This window comes from Enhydra lutris, unplaced genomic scaffold (genome assembly GCF_002288905.1).
Source record: "Enhydra lutris kenyoni isolate GAN:26980312 unplaced genomic scaffold, ASM228890v2 scaffoldscaffold62, whole genome shotgun sequence".
Taxonomy (NCBI): domain Eukaryota; kingdom Metazoa; phylum Chordata; class Mammalia; order Carnivora; family Mustelidae; genus Enhydra; species Enhydra lutris.
In genome coordinates, this window is record NW_019154146.1 from 14,788,653 (window position 1) to 14,808,500 (window position 19,848).

Sequence of the window (19,848 nt, forward strand, 5' to 3'; positions counted from 1 at the left end):
CAGGCAGAGAGAGAGGAGGAAGCAGGCTCCCCGCCGAGCAGAGAGCCCAATGCGGGACTCGATCTCAGGACCCTGAGATTACGACCTGAGCTGAAGGCAGAGGCTTTAACCCACTGAGCCACCCAAGCACCCCCCATATATTTTTTATAGAGGTTATGGCATGTTACATATAGCTCTTGTAAATTAAACAGAGGTTTTTTAAAAAGTCATATTTGGCATAGAAGGAATAATAATTTTCACAAATTATCTGAATCATTAAGGGGAAGTTGAAATTATTCAAATATACAACAGTAAATTCCTATTTGGGGAAGATCCTTTCCATTTCGTTTTTGATTTTTGCATTCATAAAGTAACTCTCCTCACTTTGACTATGTCTCGCAGATCATGGACTGAGGGAAAATTTTGAGTGATGATGGGTCTCAAAAAAACCGTTGGCCTTGTTTCTTGATGTTGTGCTTTCTTGGCCTCCTGTTAGGATCTCTGCCAAGCCCTGGAGGCACTGAGTAGTGTGGTGGCCACTACCTCAGCCAGCGCCCAGAAGGTGGCTAACAGAGGTTCCTCCGTCCAGGAGGCAGTGGCCCTGCAGCAGAGGTATGAGGAGACGTGGACTCGGGCCAAGGAGAGGCAGACAGCGCTGGAGACCCTGCTGGCCCACTGGCAGAGGTGAGCAGCCTTCCTTCCCGAGTTGGCAGTATGGATTTCAACTGGTACTCTTAAGTAGGAAATTCTGGACCAGCTTTTGGGAAATAATCATCCCAGATGTAAAACACATCAACGTACATGTCTAATATGAGAAGATCTTGGTCTGTGTCAGAAGGTGAAGATCCCTAAAATGGAGAGGATGTATGCATACCTTCCCTATGACATAGATATAAACACCGGTAACAAATACATATGAATGTGAAGGGAATGTTCTTTTTACCTTCATATCTAGGAATAAGAACCAACACTGTATTATTTGCAATGGTTAGTGTTGGACCTTCAAATTTGGAAAGGTTTCATTTTCTGGCATAATAATTTTGATAGATTTGTCTCTCATCTCTGCTTTCTTTAGGCTGGAAAAAGAATTATCAACCTTTTTAACCTGGTTAGAGCGGTGTGAAGAAATAGCCAGTTCCCCAGAAATGGACATTTCTGCAGACAGAGTCAAGGTGGAGAGTGAACTTCAGTCAATACAGGCAAGTTCAAGTTCAAATTTCTTCCTTCTTTGACTTTGAGGGTTTCCCACATTCTTGCTTCTCAATGACTTTCTAGTTCATTGCACACTGACGTTCTGCAGTATTCTCCCCAAAAGTTGCTCCTCAGAAACCCCCAGTGACTGTTTCATGCCCTGAGGATAAAAAGCCATCCTTAGTCCACACTGAGGAAAAAAAGTTCTTATCTTTTTTAAAAATATTATTTATTTATTTGACAGAAAGAGGAGACACAGCCAGAGAGGGAACACAAGCAGGGGGAGTGGGAGAGGGAGAAGCAGACTTCCCACAGATCAGGGAGCCCAACGTGGGACTCGATCCCAGGACCTCGGGATCATGACCCGAGCCAAAGGCAGATGCTTAACAACTGAGCCACCAGCCACTTTCCAAAAAAAGTTCTTATCTTTTTATAAATACACTGTGAAGTGTTCTAAGAGGGGAAGTCACAGCTCCTTTTCTGAAAAATGGCACAAAGCTATCTGGCCATGTAAAACTAGTCCTACACATCTCTACACAGAGAGTAGTTGCTCTACAGGTTAGGGGACCTGGAGGAGGCTGAAGCCTCTGTGACATCTACATCTGGGCCCAGTGTCTACCAAGCTGCCTCCCACTGTGTTCTGAACATTCCTTGTCCATCCCCATATTCTGGCTTTGTGTGTTTTGTCCTGCTTGGCTTAAGTCCCTGTCTTGGAGCTCTTCCTGCCATCCATAGTCTGTGTGACCCTTCTTCAGAAACCTTCAGCAGCTTTGCTTGTATCACACATGTGGCCTCTTTAAGAAGGGGGAGAAAGCACCCTGACAAGCATCTACTGTGCGCCACGCTACACTATCATCCCATTTGATACCATGTTATGCTGTTAGCTCTCTATATGTGTTTATCTTTTATATCTTATTAGATAGGACTGAAAATTTTATGTAGCACTCACAGCACCTTACAGTTCATTGCCTGATTAAAAATAAGTCATTCTGTTGTGCGAAAGCAAAATGGAGAGCCCTTAAGTTCTCCAGTTTGGCCTAATATAGTCTCTAAATAAAGAAGGAGACCACATTTCTGGTACCCAGAATTGCATCTCTATTATTGTTAGATATGCACTGTTTCTCTTTAGCAATAGCTTTTCTTTTTTTCACTTTACCTACACAGTTTGTTCATCTTGAAAGAAATTCTACAGCTTCTAAAGTTGCGTACCTTAATAGAACTCAGATTCTGGAACACTAATTCAGGTTTCAGTAGTATTTTAAATGTTTCATTAGAGGTTAAGCAGATCCATTCTAAATCAAGTAATAAAAACTCTCTTTAAGCCTGGTCCCAATGACCTCTGTGTTGCAAGAATGCAAAGTCTTTGGAGAGCAACCACCTGTGTCACATGGTCCTTCCTAGTCAGTCATGCTGGGATGAGATCTAGAATGTATTCTGTTTTTCTTAGGCACTGCAAAATGAAGTTGTATCCCGGGCCTCGATCTATAGCAGCCTTTTGCAACTGAAGGAATCACTATTCTCAGTGGCCTCCAAAGATGATGTGAAAACAATGAAAGTACATTTGGAACAGTTGGATGAGAGATGGAGAGATTTGCCACAGATAATTAACAAAAGGTTGGGTTTTTTAAAAAGAATGTTTTTATATCATTCATTTTTTAAATGGTAAGCATATAAATTAAGAAAGCAGAGATTTTTTTGCTTTTACCTAATTGAGCTATTCAAAAAGTATGGAAGGGAAAGAAATTACTTTGTTATTTGTGGTGGGTATTAAGGAGGGCACGTATTGCATGGAGCCACTCGGTGTTGTATATAAACAATGAATCTTGGAACACTGCATCAAAAACTAATGATGTATTTTATGGTGACTAACATAACACAATATAAATAAATAAATAAATAAATAAATAAATATGCTCCAGCAAAAGAAACAAGCAACAGAACTAAAAGACAACCTACTGAATGGCAGAAGATATTTGCAAATGACATATCCAATAAAGGGTCAGTATTCAATTAAAAAAAGGAGTTAGTATTCAAAATATATAAAGAAATTCTACAAACCCATCACCCAAAAAACAAATAATCCAATTTAAAAATGGGCAGATGACATGAATAGACATTTCTCCAAAGAACATGGCTAACAGATACTTGAAAAGATGCTCAACATCACTCATCATCGGGGAAATGCAAATCAAAACCACAATGAGATGTTGTCTCACACCTGTCAGAACAGCTAAAACAACACGGGGAAAAAAACAGGTGTTGGCGAGGATGCAGAGAAAGGGGAAGCCTCTTACACTGTTGGTGGGAATGCAAACTGGGACAGCCAATGTGGATAACAGTATGCAGGTTCCTCAAGAAATTAAGAATAGAATTATCATATGATCTAATAATTCTACCACTGGGTATTTAACCAAAGAATGAGAAAACATTAATTTGAAAAGATATATTGCCCCTATGTTCATTGCAGCATTATTTACAATAGCCAAGCTATGAGAGCAGCCCAAATGTCCATCAGCAGATGAACGGATAAAGAAGAGGTGGGGTGTACACACACACACACACACACACACACACACACACACACACACACACCGTGGAATATTACTCAGCGGTAAAAAAGAATGAACTCTTGCCATTGGGAGCAACACAATTGAATCTAGAGAGTATCATGCTTAGCAAAATAAGTCAGAGAAAGACAAATACCATATGATTTCACTCATATGTGGAATTTAAGAAGAAAAACAAACAAGCAAAGAAAAAAGAGACAAACTAAAAAACAGACTCTTAACCAAAGGGGGGTGAGTAGGGGGAGGGGTGGAATAGATGAAAAGGATTAAGATGTGCTTACTGTGCTGAGCGTTGGATAAGGTACAGAGTTGTTGAATTCTGTACTGTACACCTGAAACTAACATAACACTGTATGTTAACCATACTGGAATTAAAAATTTTTTTAAAAACCCTCAAGTGCTCAAAAATCAGCATTTCTGATGAAGCTCAGTCCCAAATTTTTGTCTCACAATTAGGGAAAATGATCAAACTAATTGAAAAATATTGAAGAGGGTAGGGTTGCTCGTGTTTGTATTATTTTTGCCCAAGCTGTTTGTATACTGGAGAAAAATGGTAATTAAAATTTTGCCTCCCATGGTATTCTCCACTGAGGCAGCGGTGGTATGGAACAGGGCTGCGTCAGATGAGGTCAGAGGAGTGGATTATGTGGGGTCCCTCATCGACCACAATAAGAACTTTTGGAGTTTGCCTTCCTATGTGCAACAAGTTGCCTCTGTGTTAAGCTTGGCAGACAATGTTCTGATTACATTAAAGCCATTCCTAGCTGTTACCTAGAGAGTGAACTGTGGAGACACAATGGTTTCCACTAGTCTCTCTAGTGGTCTCTCGTAGTCCACTAGAGAGTGGACTATGGAGACAATGGCAGGAAGGAGGCCACTGAGGAGTCCAGGAAGAGATGAAGCAATTTAGACCCAGGTAGGCTTGTGGAAATGGGGAGGAGAGCACAGACTCTACTGTGTATGTGTTACAGGGGTGGTATATACAGATTAGATGTGACGATAAAGAACCAGGGGCATGAAAGATGGCTCCGAGGACCACCTTGGGGACAGTGGTAATGCTAGGTGAGATGCGGGAAATTGAGAATAAAGGGTTTGAGAAGTAGAAGACATCAAAGATTTCGGTGTGCCCACGTATGAGAACATCTTTTTGCCTTCAGTTAAGGTTATGGCAACAACGAACACCTCATGAACTTTTTCTGTTAACTTGTGGGACATTTTCACTTTAACAACTTTCTCTCCATAGGATTACTTTTCTTCAGTCCGCGGTTGCTGAGCACCAGCAATTTGATGAACTGCTGCTTTCCTTTTCTGTCTGGATTAAGCTGTTTCTCGGTGAATTACAAACTACTTCAGAGATAAGCATAACGGACCATCAAGCAGCATTTACTCGGCACAAGGTAAAGGGCATACTTTAAGATCGAAAGAAGAATTTATTCATAAAACCGCTCTGAAATTATAAAGAAAAGCATTTTTTTTTAAACCCAGCCATTCTGCCCTAAGTTTAACCTTGCATTCGTATGCAGATGTTTTAATAATGGAACATATGGGTCCTAGCAGTGTGTTACACGGATAAATTAAGCCAATAAAACCATTTCACATGAACTAGACAACCATGTTAAGACACTATTTTTTCAAAATGGAGTAAGTGATTTCTAGGGTAAAGTGATGAGACTGTTTGTTTTTAAGCTTCTTGGTTTGTTTTGTTCCAATGCTGAAAACTAACAGGGAATTCCAATGCTTTAATGATGCAATCTTACTAAATTATGGTTTAGCTCAGAAGTTATTTAAAATTCATGATTTATTTTCCTTATCTGTAGATCATGCATAATATCTATCCTGGCATTAAAAAAATAACATTTAAATCAAGTGTTGGGGTAGTTGGACATAAGCTACATAATAAACTTAAGACAATATTTAATGATAAAACATTTAATATTTATGGAGTGCTCACTCTGCCCTGGGCTTGCTGATTGGTTTTACCAAAAGGAATAGTACTTTCTTGTATCTTTATGATCTCAAGTAGTTTGTGTCTTGTCATGGGACACACTTTCATTAAATGGCAGTGTAAGCATGATGAGCTGGGGGAGCCTCTGGGGGTGTCATCACAGTGTCGCTCTTGTTCACTTTTGGTCCTTTCTGCACGACTGCAAAGGTTCTTCCCGGCTTGCTCTCCTCTTAGCTTATTAGTACTCGCTGAACGTCTATAAAACAAGCTCATAAATCAGGTCAACCAGAGTATTCTTAGGGTAAATCGGTCAAGCATTTGTTAACTCAGTGTGTTGGTTTCAAAAGGATGACCCCCCTGTCCTTTACAAACTTATTCTTGGGTTGTAACTGTACAGAAGCTTTTAAAGAGATTTGTGTCTCAAAAGGGCAGAGAATGAATTGTAAATTTTCTGAAGTAAATGCTCAAAGCTTCTTTCTAAAGTTTAATGGTCAAACTAAGGGGCATTTAAGGCCCTCGTGTTCAAGATTAAGTGGGGTGATAATTTCTCTTTAATGGGAAGCATGCTGAGATTGTTAGCAATGCTCTAAGAGATTTCGAACATGATTTATTGTGAGCAAGTCAAATTGCCCACACAACAGTCTCGAAGAGTTCATTTTTGTTTCTTTACAGGAGGCAGCTAAAACCTGTTTTCATCTGCCTCCCCCGCTGCCTCTAAAGAGAGGCTGATGCCCATCTATTCCTACGGTCCTTCCCTACAAACTGTTAAAATGAACATTATTGCATATACATTGAAAATTTCCAAACTTCAGTATCTATTATACAGATAGATAGTAATATAATATATAGTATTGTTATAACATAGGTATATATATTTGTATATATACGGTATTGTTAAAAAACAAAAATTTACTGAGTAAATTTGAAGATTTAATTGGCTTTATGAAGTGATTTGTGAATCAGGCAGTATCTTATCCAGCAAATAGAAAGGAGCTCAGGGGGGTGTAAAAAATGGAAAGTTTTCATTAAAGGAGAGTGGGGCATGGAAGTTATTAGTAAAAGAAAAGAAAGGATCATTTTAGGCAAGGCCACTTTCCCTTGGGGGTAAGAATGGGAGTCTTATCTTGGGTGGTGCGGGGGAGGAGAGGGCCCCTGTGACAGATTACCTTATCAGTACTGACCAGAAAATTCCTGACTAACAAGCTAACGCTGTATTTCTGGAGGATTCTGAAACCGCAATTGGGTTAGGTATGAAGGACCAGCTTGGTGACATGACCTACCATAAGTGACTCCATTTGGGGCCTGTGATTTGCTTTTTGATGAGATATATAGATAGATGGATAGAGATAGAGATAATATTTTGTTGATATATATATAATATTGTTATATATAATATAGTATTTAGGTATGACATATTATTTATACTAGAATAACAAACTTTAACTATGTATACATATGTATTTTAAATCTTCCAAATTATACATATATATGTATGTATTTATATAAGATTTCCTTCTACAATTTCTATTCATGAAGACATTCTCTTCCATGCAATGAATTAGTTCCAAATCAGAGTTGTGTTTTATGTGAAACATATAGACGAGAAAACAGGAAACTCTAAGACCGTTTCTTAAAAAAGATTCACCACCGATGACCTTTAAAGCCTACAGCATCCATTGCACTGAAAATGGATCTCAACATGATAGATTGTGAATGCGTGTGTCCTTAGCCACGGTGTAACTGAGGACTCAGTGACCTGCTCTTCCCTTCCAGGACCACACGGCAGAAGTCGAGAGCAAGAAGGGAGAACTGCACAGTCTACGGGATCACCTAGTCAAGCTGGGTGCCCTGGGTCGAGCCGAGAACCTCCCCCTCCTCCAGGGCAAGGCAGAGGACTGCTTCCAGCTGTTCGAGGAGGCCAGCCAGGTCGTAGAAAGGCGACAGCTTGCCCTGTCCCAGTTGGCGGAATTCCTGCAGAGCCACGCCTCGCTGTCGGGGGTTCTCCACCGGCTGAGACACACGGTGGAAACAACCGAAAGTATGAATAGGAAACAGACTGATTTATTAGAAAAGGACTTAAATCATGCGATTCAAGATGCTAAAGCGCTGGAATCCGCGGCCATCAGCCTTGACAGCGTTCTGGCCAAAGCTCAGTACCATCTTAAAAGCGGAAATTCTGAGCAAAGGACTTCCTGCCGGACGACAACTGATCACCTCTGTTCTGAATTAGAGCGAATCCAGAACCTTCTGGGAATGAAGCAGAGCGAAGCAGATGCCCTGGCAGTACTGAAGAAAGCATTCCAGGACCAGAAAGAGGAGTTGCTGAGAAGCATCGAGGACATTGAAGAAAGGACAGACAAAGAGAGACTGAAGGAGCTTACCCGGCAGGCTCTTCAGCAGAGGTAAAAGAAACGACTGGAACCCCTTGTTCCGTCGACTTTTTATTTGTTCTAGAGTTACCAGCAATGCTTTGATGGTGTCATATTTAGCAACTTCTTTTAATATTTTGAGGATAAAATTAATGACTAACTGGACACTTAAGAAGTACTAATATGGGGCGCCTGGGTGGCTCAGTGGGTTAAAGCCTCTGCCTTCGGCTCAGGTCATGATCCCAGGGTCCTGGGATCGAGCCCCACATGGGGCTCTCTGCCCAGCAGGGAGCCTGCTTCCATTCCTCTCTCTCTGCCTGCTTCTCTGCCTACTTGTGATCTCTGTCTGTCAAATAGATAAATAAAATCTTTAAAAAAAAAAAAAAAGAAGTACTAATATTTTTTTGGTTTCCTGAAGGATTTTCCCAAGGGCTTTATCTATATAAGCCATGCTAAGATCTTATCTATAACAGAAAATAGAGATCATATTATCTATGTTTAAACAATGTTTCGCTGTTAGTAGAAGGGCCTTGTTGTCCATAGTACAAATGAAGGCAGAGGCGAGAGGGGGTGATCTGAGTAGCTATAGTCCTGGTGGTGAAAATAGGAGGGAATTCCTTCCTGGTGGCTGCCAGACCCTCAGAAAGACCGAGCAGGCTCCTCAGATGAGAGTGAATGACAGGATGTTGGCAGAGAGAAAATGGCAGAAAATGGTTCTTTTGCAGACAGGAAATGGAAATGATATCCCTGGAGCTTGATAAGGTGATAAAGCTGCCATTTGAGATTCCCATTCCTTCACTTGAAGTGAAATCAGTCAGCTGGCCGGAGTCGTTTTCAGCCGCTGCCTTCAGCTGTTTGCTCAGAGGTGTGGAAAAGGCAGACGAGTGGGTTTCAGCAAAGTTGGGGTTTTGTCAGTGCGTTTTATAGAGAAGCTAAGAGGTGAGGGGTATTTTCCTGCAGTACATTTGGAAGTGATTTTTTTTCCTCTAATACTATAGCCTTCTTCCTAATCTTGTTTTTCCTCCTTAATAGAACTTTCTCCCCATTTGTGTTCTCAGGGATGTTTGTCTTCCATTTTTTCAGGGGGCAAAGAAGCAGCTGAAATGCTGTCATACCACAGTGTCCATAATTGAGAAAGATTTTATTGACATGCAAGACCATTGCCATTTGCCTCCTTTTAATTGGAATTAAGCACTTAGCAAAGGCTTACAGTCAGATCGTAATGGCTCTTGAGGTTTCGTGCCTTGTGAGCACTAGGCCAACCAGCTTAACAGTAAACTAACAAAAAGGAGTAAGATTTGAGGAGGAAAAGTAGCCTCCAGAGTAAAGACAAAAGGAGCAGCCAAACATGGCAAAGGAGCAAACAGCTTTGCTGGCCCGCATCAACGAAGCAGGCAGGAGATCCTGAACTTGCTGGAGAGGAAGGTCCAGGTTGGGCTCAAGAGCCACATCCACACACCTAACACTGAACTCACCAAAGCCACGCAGAGGTGATGGAAAATGTTGCATTCAGTTGATGGATTTATTAAAGCCCCCCGTACTTATGCATCACTGTGTGCCTTTGGGCAAATCACTTGTTTTCTTATAAGGTGCAGATCATGCTAATGTATGCTCCTAACCACTTTGTTTTGGAATTCAATGGAATTATGCATGGATATTCACTTTATAAACTCTACACCACTATATACCCAAAAGCAAGAATGCATGAGTCCATGGCCGCCTCTATGGGACCACTTTTTATGAGTACCCAGATATTAGTATATTAGGGACAAAAAATATAGTTATTTTTATTTTATTTTAATTTTAAAGATTTTATTTATTTATTTATTTATTTATCAAAGAGAGAGAGAGCGAGAAAGTGCACAAGCAGGCAGAGTGCCAGGCAGAGGCAGAAAGAGAAGCAGGCTCCCTTCGGAGGAAGGAGCCCAGTGCAGGACTTGATCCCAGGACCCTGGGATAATGACCTGAGCTGAAGGCAGCTGCTTAACTGACTGAGCCACCCAGGCATCCCAATTATTTTTATTTTAAATGAAACAGCTGTACCCTTAAATATTATTATTTTACATGAATTGGACTTTGGGACACAGAAGGACTTTTTACTAAAGATCTTTTAATAAATACTCACCTGCTTTGCCTACAAGCTCAGCCCTAGTTTTAAAAGTCTTATAACCTGAAATTAAAATAGAAAAAGAGTACAAACTTAATGGAAAGTTGAAGATGAATGGTTAGAATGACTTTAAATTTTCCCAAGGTATAGTCTGTAGTTCTGAAAAGTTAATTTTTAAAGTGTCTTTCATAGTTGCTATACATTAATTCAATTGTTGTGTTGAAAGTTTTTCTAGATACCTATAGGCATGCTTTATGGAGAAGAAATATTAGTCCTTACCTTTGGTAAATTAATAATTAAATGTTTTAATTCACAGATTGAGGGTCTTTAATCAGTTAGAAGATGAATTGAATTCTCATGAGCATGAACTATGTTGGCTGAAAGACAAAGCTAAACAAATTGCCCAGAAAGATGTAGCCTTTGCATCTGAAGTCGATAGGGAGGTAAACCGCTTAGAGGTTACCTGGGATGATACCAAAAAACTAATTCATGAAAAGTAAGTAAAAAAAAAAAAAAAGTCTTTTTTTTTTTTTTTTAACTTTCTATCTTGTGGCACTGGGCTGTTGTCTGTTGATTTGCATTGGTGTGATCAAGATTGGAATACCTTTTGCCACTTCTGTATTCTGTGTCTCTGTAGTACCATTAGAGAGTTAGTCATGCAGAATTTTGTTGTGGAAGTTGTTGAGATGGCAGTGACAGGTGAAATTCACCAGGTGGAAGCAGGAGCTGTCAACAGTTATAGACTTAAAACCTTTGAGTTTCTTTTTTTTTGTTTTGTTGTACTTATTTGTAATTAAGGTATGATTTGCATATAGTAAAATTCATCCTGTTTAGTGTATGCCCTTAAACTGTATGAGTTTAATGTACATCTAGTTAATGAGTACACACACATAGTTATGAGTAACTATTACAACTATCAAATCTCATATAGTCATTCCACCTCCTGAAAAAAATCATTTCATTGTAGTCAGCCCCTCCCCCACGCCTAGCCCCTGGCAACCTTTGATCAGTTTTCTGTCTCTGTAGTATTGTCTTTCCAGAATCACATACAAATGGATTTTTTCCAGTTTGGATATTATAAATAAAGCATCTATAAATGTTCAGTTTTTTGTGTATACATAAGTTTTTACTGCATTTGGGTAAACAACTTCTTTTAGTCAACACACTAGACATTGTTATGTGTGTTAATGAAGCCCATTTTTTATAGTCAAATTGTATTCCATTTAATAGGCATACCGCAGTTTATTCATTCACCGGTTGATAGATATTCGAGTTCTTTCCAGTTTGGATGACTATAAAAAGAAGCACCTATAAACATTCACGTTCCATTTTTCATGTGTATATAGTTTTTATGACACACTGTAGATTATTAATGTAAGCTTCTAAAAATTTAACCATGTTGTAAAATTTTACCCCATGTTATTGAACATTCTCCTAAATTGTGATTTGTTAGAGATTGTACAGTATTCAGTTATAAGATGGTATCAGAGTTTATTCAATTATTAGCCTTTTTTTTTTAACATTTAGGTTATTTCTATTTTTTCCTCCTATTATAAATATTGGTGTAAAGAGTATAATTTTACATAAATCTTGTGCACATCTTTTTCTTTGGAAAAATTCTTATGCGTGGAATTGCTTGTGCCCACGGGCATTTTATGCTTATAAACAGAAACCATCTTCTTTGACAGTTTTCAGGGGATTCATATACAATGAAAATTTGTGTCATTGAAATGGGAAAAAAAATCCTCATATGTATTTTACTTATTGAGCAGTGGTTTTTTGTTTGTTGGTTTGGTTTGTTTGTTTGTTTTGCTTCCCCTTAATATACACCATTATGATGTAGTTAAATAGTGAAAAAATTGAAAAGCAAAGATTTGTTGGCATCTACATAAGTTTTAGTTGTGAAGAACATATATTTTTTCTTGTCACTGAGGTCACAGATTTTGTTTTAATGGCTGTGTGCATTCTTTTCTTTTGGAGAGCAATTTGGACGTTAGAGTTAAGTTGACTTGACCGCACTCTTCATCTCAGTAGATAGAAATATGGCTTCCTCTCGATTCCAGCATCCATCTAAGAATAAATTTACGTAGTTACGTATCAGGTCTAGTCATAGGGAACACTTAACTTTCATACATGATAATAAATGATACCTTTTCTTTAATTACTATAGCCAGGGTCAGTGCTGTGGACTTATTGACTTAATGAGGGAATATCAGAACTTGAAGTCGGCTGTATCTAAAGTCCTAGAAAATGCCAGCAATGTGATTGCAACCAGAAATACTATAAAAGATCAGGAGGATCTTAGATGGGCTTTATCCAAGGTAATAATTCAAAATGTATTTATTTTAGTAGACTACTTAGTAGATCTGATTTTCACATATAATGTTTTTTGTTTTTTTTTTAGGAATACTGATATCCTAGGATTCTAGCAATCCAAAAAAATGTATAGTTCATTAATATCACTGGTTTCTGCATAAGGTCAACCATGAATTAAATTTCTTAGAGGCAAATGGTTTTGAATGACTGACTTATCACTGATTATTTTATTAATTAAGGAAACATTTATGTCCACAGCATGAAACCGTCAAGAATGAAATGTGTAATAAACAGAAAGAATTGGATAATTTTACCAGTAAAGGAAAACAGTTGTTATCCGAGCTGAAAAAAATTCACAGTAGTGATTTCATCTTGGTGAAAACAGACATGGAGAGCACTGTGGACAGATGGCTGGATGTAAGATAACCCACCTGAATTGTATGAACAGTTTAAATATTCACATTTGTCAGTCACTATTTTTGGGTAAAGGATTATTTAAGGATGTGAATTCCATTTTTAGCTTTTTGAAATTTTTTTTTTTTTAAGGATTTTATTTATTTGAGAGAGAGAATCAGCACAAGCAGGGGGAGAGTGAGTGGGAGCCTGACTGCAGGGGCTTGATCCCAGGTCTCTGGGATCATGACCTGAGCCGAAGGCAGACGCTTAACTGAAGGCAGACGCTTAACCGACTGAGCCACCAAGATGCCCCTCATTTTTAACTTTTAATGCTAATGTACAAAATTATATTTTGAAGAAAAACTATATTCACATAAAGTTTAGAATTAATAAAAAAACGTTGTTTGCTTTATTTTCTTAAAATTTTGTGGCAGATTTTCAGGGGCGCCTGGATGGCTCAGTCAGTCATTAAGTGACCTTGATTTCTGCTCAGGTCATGATCTCAGGGTCCTGTGATCAAGGCTGGGTTGGGCTCTGTGCTGGGCATGGTAGAGCCTGGTTAAGACTCTCTCTTCCCCACGCCTTCCTCCCCCACCTCTTAAAACAAAGCAAAACAAAACAAAAACTTAGTGACAGATTTTCTAGAATTTCACTTGGTAGCTTCAATTACAACAAATTTATAACTCTCAATATTTTTTCCCAAAACTCTAGGATTATGGATAAAAATTAAAGAATAACTTATAAGTATCCTACAGAATATGAAACTATAATGTGTAATAATTTGGGGCTATAAGACTATAATTTTGCATTGAAAAACATGAGACTTGTAGTTTACATCCTTGGGTTTTAGTTCTTGCTCTGTCATTTTCTAGCTATGGGACAGAAGAACAAGTCACTCGATCTCTCTGGAGCTCCACGTCTCAAGCCATACATATTTTATGTAGTATCCAGCTCAAAAATCCAGTGATTGTGTTGCCCTCCTGTTAACCTGTGCTGTATTACTGGAGGTTAAGTTACATAAGCTGAATTACTAAAGTTAGACATTGATAATTATGTACTGTAATCAAATAATTTGGGGACTGCAGAAAACCTTACCTGCTTCCACTTTTAAAAGAACATTCTTATTACAGGAAGACTATTAAAAACTAATGCTTTACTTTAAACCTACAAAGTTGGTTGATATCCTATGTATTTATTTATTCTATAAATATATTCAGGTCTAATTAATGTCCATTTTTATATTTCAGCCTTACAAATAAAAGTGCTTACCGTGTTACTTTTAAAAATAAACCCAACACTCCCCTTGGTGGGTACCTATCCTATACAACTCAACCTAAGAGTATGTTATAGTTGACTCCAATAGACCTGCTCTTAATTTCCCAATTTACAAATGAAAATCAAATGTCTCAGAAATTTGGTCAATTCTTCCAATGACAGAAACAATTTAGTAACGGTTAGCATTTGCTTGAGTCAAATGCACTAATTCCCTTATAATCATTTTTGTAAAACTTTGTTTTTCAGTGAGAATATAATTTTTTGATTAAGGCAGCATCCACATTGTTAGTACTTTGGTGGGGAAAGAAGCACCTTAAAGCCTCAGATGAATAATGGTGTGGCTTCTGTTTTCCATCCCAGATGTCAGAGAAAATTGAGGAGAACATGGATAGGCTGAGGGTAAGCCTGACCATTTGGGCTGATGTACTTTCAAGTAAAGAGGAAATCGATGGATGGTCCAATAGTTCCGTTCCACAGTTGGCCGAAAGCATCAGCCACCTGAATAACAGCGTCAGAGCAGAAGAAGTCCTTAAGGAATTTGAGGTAAACTGACTACAACTACTTTTGTGAGCTGGTGAGCTCATTAACCAGAATATGAGAAAGTTGTGTCCTTTTTGTTAAAGTTCTTTCTTTCAGAGACACATATGAATGCTACCAAAGTCTTAACTATCTTTGGCTATTTACCTGAGAGTTGAATAGGCAATGGTTAAGACTTTTTCCCCCCATTTTTATCACTTCTTAGTTGGGGCTCTGTACTTAAAATATTAGTAGAAAAGTGAAAGCCCATAAAATCTGTATTCTTCCCACTTTCCATTCAGCTAAGACTATTATGCCTTCCTACGGTAAAACCAAGTTGAAGGTGTTTGTTATATTTAGAGGAGTTTGGGTTTTTTTTTTTTTTTTTCATTCAGACAAGAAGTTTACTGAGTACTTACCATGTGCCGAACACTTAACCCGAGGTGCTAGGTTCTTCCACTTCCTCTTCGGAAATGGGAGAAAACTGGAGACCAGAGTGTGACAGGTTTCCCCAGAAACTGGCCTTTTAAAGTTCTAGTCATCAGTTTATTTTAAACTTTTTATTTCCATTTCTTGCATTCATTTATTTATTCACTCATCAGATTCTTAATAAGCACCTAAAGTATGTCAGGCACTGTGGTAGACCCGGAGAATAAACGGTAAAACAGATAAAGTCCCTGTACTTGTGGCATTTACTTTATTTACATTTACACTATGCATGCAAAATGTGCAGTCGTAGTTAGGCTGGGATGAAAAATGAAGTGGTTAAGAGGAAACGGTGACAAGAGATAACTTGTTTCATAAAGCATATAATCACTACTCTCCACGAGGGCACAGATTAGTCACCATTGCATGCCTGGGTGTTCATGACTGTGCCCAGCACTCAAATGGAACAAGACAGATACATGACTGCAAGACACGTATCAGGACAGATTTCAGACTGCAGTCTGAAAAAATGTAGGGGAATCAACTCTATGCCTACATTATCTACCTTTGATCCAAAAAACTTTCTAGAGATTTTTAAATCAAACGCCTATTTCTAAGGGCAAACAGAAGTCGAGGAAATTAGCCAGACTGAAAATGCAATCAGGAGAGGGTACTGCGGTCTCTTAAGTTCTCTTTGATGTTAAATTAACATTACAGCTCAAAACAGTAGTACCTGTCAGAATAGGGCTCCTACCAGCTCTCAAAAGTCAATTATTCAATTTTAAAGACATTTGCAAGCCAGTGTTAAACATAGCCATTATTGAAAATTAACTTACAATTAAATGATATTAAAAATCAAGCTAATAGATCCTTAAAACTTACCACTTTCAATTTCTACTCTACATACAGCTATTATCTAGGCTCTTGAGTTGTAGGTATCCACTTGATCTGCACGGTGGGAATGCAAAGGCCCTGGGGCACAGCAGTGCTTCCCACCCTGTGGGCGGTGACATCATGTGTAGCTCAGAATGCTGGTCAATGCTGCAAGGCAGGGTCTTTTTTAATTTTTTTTGGCAAGCTGGTTGTTTAATCGGCACACAATATCCACCTACTGCTGATCTTTGGGATCCAGAAAGCCAGTGGGCATCCACCCCACATTCACGTCCAGGTTTAGTCACTCACAGAGGTGGGTTTCTTTATGGTACCAACCACCTATGTGGTGCAGCGACCAATAACATGAGCAGACCGGATTCGGCCCGGGGCCTGACGGTGCATTGCTGCTACAACTCAGAAATAAAGCGTGTACATGTGCAGGTGTAAACCTTCAGTTGTTCATCCCGCTTCTGGGGGAAGCCAGGCGCCCCAGCACTTAGCTCATCACGTCTCACCAGGTAAGTGAATCACTTTCTGGAATGAGGCTCAGGACATTTGTTAGTGTCCACCAAGAACCAAAATGCTGTATTTAAGTTGAGAGAGCTACTTTAGCAAGTGGTGCTTTGTGGCCAAAATAAATAAATAATGAAGTTTACAAGCATCTGATTTGTTCAGTAATGATTCTTTGTTCTACTTTTCTTTGTTTTGTGTTACCGTTGGTGAAATCAATCAATCAATAGCCAAAAAATAAATAAATAAATAAATAAATAAAGGTTTTTATTTATAATAAAAATATTTTAAATTTTTATTTGAAATATTTCTGATGTATTACGTATAGTCTACAGTAATGAGGCATTCCTAATGTGTATTTGCTTTGAAATGCTTCCTCAGAAGTGTAATGCTGCCATGGTAGCCAGTGATATTAATGCTAATGTATAAATGACAGTTACTGAAAATCCCCACTGACTCAAGACTTTTTTAGTTAGTGTTTAATTTTTTCCAGGAGCTTCACCCCCCCCAATAAAGGAGGGTGGGAAGAAAGTTCCGCACACTCCCTCATGTTCGAAGTGAAAGTTAATGATGACATTTTTCCACATGCATAAATAATGAGTCCTCAGAAAATCAGAGATTTTTTTTTTTTTAAACTCTGGCTTGAAGTTGGGTTAACTCTTGGAATTATTAAGTGCCAAATGTAATATGTCAGTGTTTGCACAAGTTGTGCTTTTTCTCTTTGTCTTTTATTTTGGCAGTCTGAAGTTAAAAACAAAGCCTTGAGACTGGAAGAACTTCACTGCAAAGTTAATGATCTTAAAGAATTAACTAAAAATCCAGAAACTCCACCAGATCTTCAGGTAAGTACTCAGTCAGGTTTGTAATAAGTACTGCATACTAGACTCTATCTCAAATATAATCTCTAATATAATTGATACATAATAACAATAAATAAATGTTGTATATTATATATAATACCTATGCATATATTCTCATTATTATTATCATCATAATTTTAAGCAAACGTGGATCTTACCATATAGGGGGTTAAAACATTAACATCTTTAGAACTCCTTGTGCTAGTATTAATAGCATATTTCTAAGACAAGTATAATAAGATTAGTTCCCCTTTTCCTTACTAAATTTTGGAAGTAGTATCATCCAGCTTGCCTCACGGACCGTTTTCTGCCTGTACCAGAACAGAAACCACACTTATGAACACTGATATTTTTCTAATTCATTTAGTCGGTGATTGGGTTTGGCAAGATCACTATTGCAAACCTCATTCGAGGACTCGCGGATGGCACAGACCCACGGGGGGCACGGGGCAGGCAGGCTAGACCCACTCTGACCAGCAAGCCTGGACTACAGTGGGGGAGCTCTAGGAGTGGCCAGTGTGGGGGGGCTCTTTGGGCAGCCAGCACCTCAAGCTCCAGGCTAAGTGTCCGCTGCCTTACTTTAACCCATGCATTTCTTGCTGCCCTCGTGGATTTTCTCTACCATTTCCTTCTTCCTGTTGGGCCTTTGTCCTTTACTCACTGCTTCTTGCTAACCCCTGTATCTTGCATGTTTATACATTCTCTCTGACCTGAGACTGTGCATCTGTCACTTAGTATCGTTGGTGGATGATACACACATACCAGAATGTTAGAATTTCACCTGAAGCAAGAAGAAGCAAAGGGTGCTAATCATACAGGAAACAAAAAAGGAGTGCTTGTGCCTGTCGCCAGTGTCATGGATATAAATGGGCAACAGGTGGCCTCTCGCAGAGTAAAGATGGCGGCAGGGTTTGGGGAGAGAGCTACTGTTGTACTGTGCTCTCTCACAACCCCCTGCCCCCCACACGTACTCAATGAAGAGGTGTTGGGGCACCTGTTCCTTACCTCAAAATCAGGAGAAGAGTTTCAGTGGCACCATCTGGAGAGAATGATGTGCCCCTGCAGCTGGTTGACCCCGGAGTCTCCTCTCTGACTCCCCTGAGAGACTTTATGGGTGAAAGATGGGCTGACTCACTGTTGTTGCTTTTGCCAAAAGAATTGATTGTTTTGGGTGGCGTGCATCTTAGAATTATCTGATGTGAATGCCAGAGTGTGCCCCTGGCCCAGAAGCGAATTATCAGAGGAAAGACAAGGAGAAGGCTTTGGTGTGTGGGTATCTCAGGTCCTCTAGGAAGGCTTTCTGAGGGGGAACAGGCCTCAGCAGTGAGAAGCAGAGCTGCCTACAGGCTGTGGAAGGAGAAACAGGAGAGCACTGCTCGCATGCTGCCAATGCCAGTGGGAGGTCCCCCGCGGTGAGGGGAGTCTCAGAAAACCCTGCAGTCTAAGGCCTGTGACAGGAGAGAATGCGAAATGTCACCCGGCCTAGGAGCACAGATGCCAGCTCATAATAGTCATCAAAAATTTCAGAGCCCCTCACCCACCTCCTGCTGGTCCAGGCCTTTACGGGTCAGAAGCTATAGGACGTGTGGGAATAGAAATAAAGAAAGACAAAGAGGCACTTGGCTCTTTTCTTCATACGGGCTTCCTTTTTGTAGCAGATCTGAGCTGGGGATAAGAAAAAAGCCTTAACTTTAAGTTCAGAGTTTTGATTATTAAATGGGCCTAGATGTTTTAATTGTGGAATTGAAACCATTTTGCAATTTATCATGATTTTATAAGTCCTTTTGTTATCTGCAGGGCCAGAGAAGTCAGGAGCCCGCCCAGAACAAATCATGTGGGAGGAGAGAAGCAGCCTCACTAAACACACTAAAGTGGGAGGCAGAAATAAAATTGCTTTAGGATAAAATCCTGCGGTGATGTTTGTTCAAAGTAGTGGTTACATCAGGGGATAGAATGTGTGCGTGTTTCCCAGGAAGAAGTAAGAGCAGGGTTTTGGTAACCACTGTGGTAACTGTGGAGGTTGAACTCTGCTTTTGAGAAAACTGATCTTACGTATTCCTTGGCTCCTCAGTCCGAGCTGCCGCTCTAGCATCCAGTGTCAACTGTCATCCTTACTGTTTCCATGTTCCCATCACTTACAATGTTTGGCCACTTATACCCACTGATTTCCTTTCTTAGAAGAGTTGAATTAGCATCCCAGGTTAGGCTTATGTGTTTTTTACAATTAAGCTGCACACGAACAGAGTTCCCACAGAATGAGTGTTCTGGTCTTCACAGATTTTAGTGAAATCTTACTTTATGTTTAGTTTATAGAAGCAGACCTAAGGCAGAAACTGGAGCATGCCAAAGAAATCACTGAAGAAGCCAAAGGAACCTTGAAAGATTTCACTGCTCAGAGTACCCAGGTGGAGAAATTTATTAATGACATGACGAGCTGGCTAGCAAAAGTAGAGGAGTCACTGATGAACTGTGCCCAGACTAAGACATGGGAAGGGCTGAGAAAAGTAAAGGTGGGTAA

At 39.4% G+C, this 19,848-nt stretch overlaps 1 protein-coding gene across 1 annotated transcript in view; it reads left to right on the forward strand.

Moving 5' to 3' along the window:
• LOC111158654 (nesprin-1-like) overlaps positions 1–19,848 on the forward strand; it is a 229,526-nt gene that overhangs the window by 184,470 nt on the left and 25,208 nt on the right. Inside the window, exons 34-44 of the mRNA XM_022520845.1 lie at positions 476–663; positions 1,055–1,178; positions 2,618–2,784; positions 4,981–5,134; positions 7,456–8,084; positions 10,475–10,654; positions 12,329–12,479; positions 12,733–12,891; positions 14,506–14,688; positions 17,211–17,312; positions 19,637–19,840. Coding sequence (XP_022376553.1) covers positions 476–663; positions 1,055–1,178; positions 2,618–2,784; positions 4,981–5,134; positions 7,456–8,084; positions 10,475–10,654; positions 12,329–12,479; positions 12,733–12,891; positions 14,506–14,688; positions 17,211–17,312; positions 19,637–19,840 — 2,241 coding nt within the window. The remainder of the gene's footprint in view (positions 1–475; positions 664–1,054; positions 1,179–2,617; positions 2,785–4,980; positions 5,135–7,455; positions 8,085–10,474; positions 10,655–12,328; positions 12,480–12,732; positions 12,892–14,505; positions 14,689–17,210; positions 17,313–19,636; positions 19,841–19,848) is intronic.